The sequence below is a fragment of the Myotis davidii genome, unplaced genomic scaffold (assembly GCF_000327345.1).
Source record: "Myotis davidii unplaced genomic scaffold, ASM32734v1 scaffold43, whole genome shotgun sequence".
Lineage (NCBI taxonomy): Eukaryota > Metazoa > Chordata > Mammalia > Chiroptera > Vespertilionidae > Myotis > Myotis davidii.
In genome coordinates, this window is record NW_006294590.1 from 695,749 (window position 1) to 700,512 (window position 4,764).

General features: G+C 56.1%; 1 protein-coding gene across 1 annotated transcript in view; it reads left to right on the top strand.

Annotated features, from left to right (window-relative positions):
• The first annotated feature begins 6 nt into the window (after positions 1-6).
• The window catches only part of DDX55 (DEAD-box helicase 55), an 8,603-nt gene continuing 3,845 nt past the window's right edge, over positions 7-4,764 (top strand). The window contains exons 1-7 of the mRNA XM_006768783.2: positions 7-68; positions 805-896; positions 975-1,037; positions 1,624-1,773; positions 2,466-2,655; positions 3,353-3,435; positions 4,535-4,666. Of these exons, the coding sequence (XP_006768846.2) occupies positions 1,664-1,773; positions 2,466-2,655; positions 3,353-3,435; positions 4,535-4,666 (515 nt within the window). The 5' untranslated portion in view covers positions 7-68; positions 805-896; positions 975-1,037; positions 1,624-1,663. The remainder of the gene's footprint in view (positions 69-804; positions 897-974; positions 1,038-1,623; positions 1,774-2,465; positions 2,656-3,352; positions 3,436-4,534; positions 4,667-4,764) is intronic.

Below are 4,764 nucleotides of genomic sequence, written 5' to 3' on the forward strand. Positions count from 1 at the left end.
CCCTCGCCTTCGTCATCCCCATCCTGGAGATCCTCCTGCGGAGGGAGGAGCCGCTGAGGAGGAGTCAGGTGAGGCGGCCCGGGCCGCGCACAGGTGGCTGGGAAGCTGGTCAGATGCTCAGACAGCAAACGGGGGTGAAGTCTGTTCTCATTGTGCGCGGATCCTGCCTCTGCGCCGGTCTGCACCGGAGACCGATCTGCCGCTCCCACCTCTCCCGCTGCCCCCGGGCCGGGCCGGCAGCCCCGGGGTTGAACAGGAGACACTCCGTCCTCCCGGTTCCGCCTGAGGCCCCCTTACTGCTGTGATGTGTGCATTTCTGCGGGTGACCTCGCTGTTAGACCGTCGCGGGGCTTATGGAGGAAGTGTGTTAGACAAGCCGCCTTCAGGTGGAGGGACGTGCTGGTGGCTGAGTTCAATGTCAGTGAGTTAAGAGGACATTTTAAATCGTCGTCTTTAAACAGAAACCTAAGCCAAACCTCTATATCGATTGGTGGATGCAAAGGGGACCCGAGGCTCCCAGGAACCTCACCCCAAATGCCCCCAGGAGCACTGGTTCAATATTGGCTGGTTCAGAGTTCGTGGCACTTGAAGGCAGCGGTTGCCAACCTCTCAGACCTCACCGACCACCAGTGGCCCGGGGACCACCCCTTGGCTGCCGAGAACATGGGGACGGGCTGAGTGAAAGTAGTGGACGTGCCCTGGGACCGGGGCTCTCACAAGCCCAGGCAGTGAGGGGGAGGGTCCGGGTGCATGTGCTCAGCTTGCAGGCCCTGCGCACTGCTCATCGCGCCTCCCGCCCCGCAGGTTGGAGCCATAATCATCACACCCACGCGAGAGCTGGCTGTTCAGATAGATGAGGTCCTGTCGCATTTCACGAAGTCCTTCCCGCAGTTCAGGTAAAGGGGATGCAGGGCCCCTGTTGGCCACGGGCCGGGACTGTGCCTGGCCTGCTCAGGACCTGTTTCCTGTTTCAGCCAGATTCTCTGGATCGGAGGCAGGAATCCCGGAGAAGATGTCTCGAGGTTTAAGGAACACGGGTACGTTTCCTCGCTGCTCGGTTCTTTGCTTGCCCTTGGCCCTGAACCCAGGAGGAATGGATGCATGATCTCAGCCTAACCAGGAACTCCCCTCCCAACAAGGTGTTTCCGGGCCAGTCTCCCTTTTGACTCTCCGGCTCCTTCCTTTCGGCCCTCCCGAACCCTCCCTCCAGCGAGCCTTACCCCTGCAGGAGCAGGGACGTGTGGGCTGTGGCCCCCCAGCTCTCCCCAGTGACTGCACAGGGCTCAGGGCCCTGCTTTGGTCACTCCGGGCTCTCTAAGTGGCCTCATCCCTCCTGGTGGTTTCTGACCTCGCCCCGAGCCCCAGGTCCGCACACATCCACTCGTCTGCCTGCATCTCCCTGGCATCGCCCAGCGGTTGCAGACACGTCTAAAATGGGGGCTTGGGATTTCCACCCGCACGTCACTCGGAGTTCCCCATTCATCTGTCCTCCCGCTCACGTGTCTCCTTTCTCTCCACTGGGATCTAGGTGACTTCTTCGGGGATCGGATATAAAATGTGTTTGGAATTACAAATTACCCCCAAGACCCGAAATTGTGGTCAATGTTAACTTTGTTTTCCAAGAGGGAACATCATTGTGGCGACTCCAGGCCGCTTGGAGGACATGTTCCGGAGGAAGGCCGAGGGCTTGGACCTGGCCAGCTGCGTGAGGTCCCTGGATGTCCTGGTGTTGGATGAGGCAGACAGGCTTCTGGACATGGGGTTCGAGGCCAGGTACTGGATTTCAGACTTGATTGGACACAAGAATTTCACAGCATTAGATTGTTTGCTCCCTCAAATTCTACCCCACAATATAAACTCCAGTTCATCTTTTGAAATTTTATTTTTTCCTTAATCCTCACCCGAGGATATGTTGAGAGAAAGAGAAAGAGAAAGAAACATTGATAGGTTGCCTCTTAATGTACCCTGATCAGGAATCGAACCCTCAACCTTTTGGTGTACAGGACAGTGCTCCTACCACCTGAGCCTCCTGGCCAGGGCCCAGTTCTTCATCTTAAGATGCATTTCCCTCCATGGTTTCTTTTAAAGTTTTTGTGTGTGCGCGCGCGTGTATGTATAGCTCAATTGGGATCTGAGTCCTATGTCATACAATTCAACCATTTAAAATGTGCAGTTCACTGGTTTTTAGTCTCAACAAGTTTGTCTTAATTTCACTTTCTTCTTTGAACTGCCCCATTTTGTGAAAGCACAATTATGTGCTTATATAGAGAAACTGGAAAAGTGGGAACATAAAGAAGAAATAAAAGGCACTCATCACCTCACCTCTCAGTGACATTTGCTGTAAATACTGCGATAGTTTCTCTTTCAGGCTTTCCCAAGTTGAGTGTAATGTGATGTTCAGTATCCTCGTGTAATGTTTGCTGGTCATGCCGACACACAGGGTTCAGTTTGCACCCTTTTTGCAGCATAAACAGCATCCTGGGGTTTTTGCCCAAGCAGAGGAGAACGGGCCTGTTCTCGGCCACCCAGACGCAGGAGGTGGAGAACCTGGTGCGAGCAGGCCTGCGGAACCCCGTGCGCATCTCTGTGAAGGAGAAGGGCGTGGCGGCCAGCAGCACCCAGAAGACCCCCTCGCGCCTGGAGAACCACTACATGGTGAGCCCCTGGGATGCTCGCGCACAGTGGTGCCTGCGGTCTCCGTGCAGCCCCGTGACGGGACTCAGTGCCGGGGTGTGCACTTGAATTTGCTAAGGGGCAGATCGTAAGGGTTCTCACAGAAAACCAAGGTAACCATGTGGTGATAGGTAATGTTAGTTTGTGTGTTTTTTTTTTAATGTTTTTATTGAATTTAGAGAAGAAGGGAGGGGGAGAGAGATAAAAACATTGATGAGAGAGAAACATCAATCGGCTGCCTCCTGAAAGCCTCCTACTGGGTATCAGGCCCACCACCGGGGCTGTGGCCTGACCAGGAATCCAACCAGTAAACTCTTGGTTCAGAGGTCGATGCTCAACCGGTGAGCCACACCTGGCTGGGCAGCAGCCAGGCAGTTACCTTGTGGCCACTGTTTCACACTCACACGTGTATCAAATCGTCACACTGTGCACCTTAAATACGTGCAGTTTTATCTGCCAGCCAGTTACATCGCAGCAAAGCTGGGGAAGTAGAACACGTGCCCTCCGCTAAAGCAGGGTGCTGACAAGGCTTCACTTTTCAGCTGGACAGTCTGGTGAACGTGTCCTGTGTGTGCGGGAAACCAGGCCCTTAAAATTAGGGCTGAAATAACATCGCTACGGGGATTAGTGTCGTCAATGCATCTGTGTTTATTTTACTCGTCTTCCTTCTACGTTGCAGGTGTGTAAGGCAGATGAGAAGTTTAATCAGCTGGTCCATTTCCTTCGCAATCATAAGCAGGAAAAGCACCTGGTCTTCTTCAGGTAACGCTTCTGGGCTCTGAGGCGGGGCCCGGGGCTCCCGGTTCTCGGTTAGGATGCTTCTCCGTTAGGAATGCTTTTGGCTGCAAATAACTGAAAACTCAGCTCCTGTAGAACCTAGTCCCGAGGAAGGCAGGTCCTGCTGCTCTGTGTCCCGCAACGTCAGGGCCGTGTTTCTGCAGTTGTCGCGGCTATATTGACCCCCAGCTGAGAAATACAGCCTGGCACTCACACTCACACACACGCACACAAAACAAAGACTTCAGGAGGCACAGATTGCGTTCAGGATCTCACTGCTTGTGTCCCATGGCGTGAACTTGTGGGGACAGAGTGAGGCAGTCACTATGCCAGGCCTTGGAGAGGAGGTCTAAGTGGCAGGAGGGAGCCGGGTGGGACCTGCAGCCTCGTGCGGTGGGAGAGCCCTGGGGAAGGAAGAGACCTCAGCTCAGGCTCTGCCCTCCCACCCATGGCTGCTCCCTAAGCTTCAGGCCCGTCACCAGGTGTGACGTCACGTTGGAGCCCTTCCCAGTGAAAAGGGGCGTGGGTGAACTTCATTAGCGGGCGCTGCAGAGGGAGCTCACAGACACCCAAAGCTGGATGCCCAGCCGTTGGGAAGACGGTCGGGGAGCCCCAGAGAGCTGCGTGGCCATCCCTCTTGTGCACCCTCACTGCGACGTCCTGGGGTGACTTGGCGCCCAGACCAGATACCTGGGGTGGATCTGCTTGGGGGACCTGGCTTACCTGCTGAGCCTGGGAGTTGGTGATGGGGGAGAAGCCGGTGCCCAGAGGGGAAGCAGGAGCGTTTGGAAATCTGTGAAACTTCACATTGAAGATGTCGTTGCTTTTGTTACGGAAGACGACTTCTGTTTAAGCCGTTTCTCAGGCCGGGGCCCCCTTGCTGCGGCATCCCCTTCAGGCGTGGGCACGTGTCCTGGGGGTTCCAGCTCATGCTCGAGGGGAGTTGGTCGGCAGAGAGGGTTGGGGATTTGGAGCTGAGCTGTGGACACACACAGCCGTCTGCCTTCTCCCGGAGGGCAGGCGTCACTGCGTCTGGTTGCAGGGGACCAATGGCCCACACCTGAGCCCTCGGTCCCCCTCGCAGCACCTGTGCCTGCGTGGAATACTACGGCAAGGCCCTGGAGGCGCTGGTGAAGGGCGTGGAGATCATGTGCCTTCATGGGAAGATGAAGTTCAAGCGCAACAAGATCTTCATGGGCTTCCGCAAGCTGCAGAGGTGGGCCTGGCGGGGACGGCGTCTCCAGCCGCCGTGTGTCCCTCTGCCTTTGGTGCTCCGTGGGCGTGGTTTACTTCCCTGCTGCCGCCCCCCCCCCC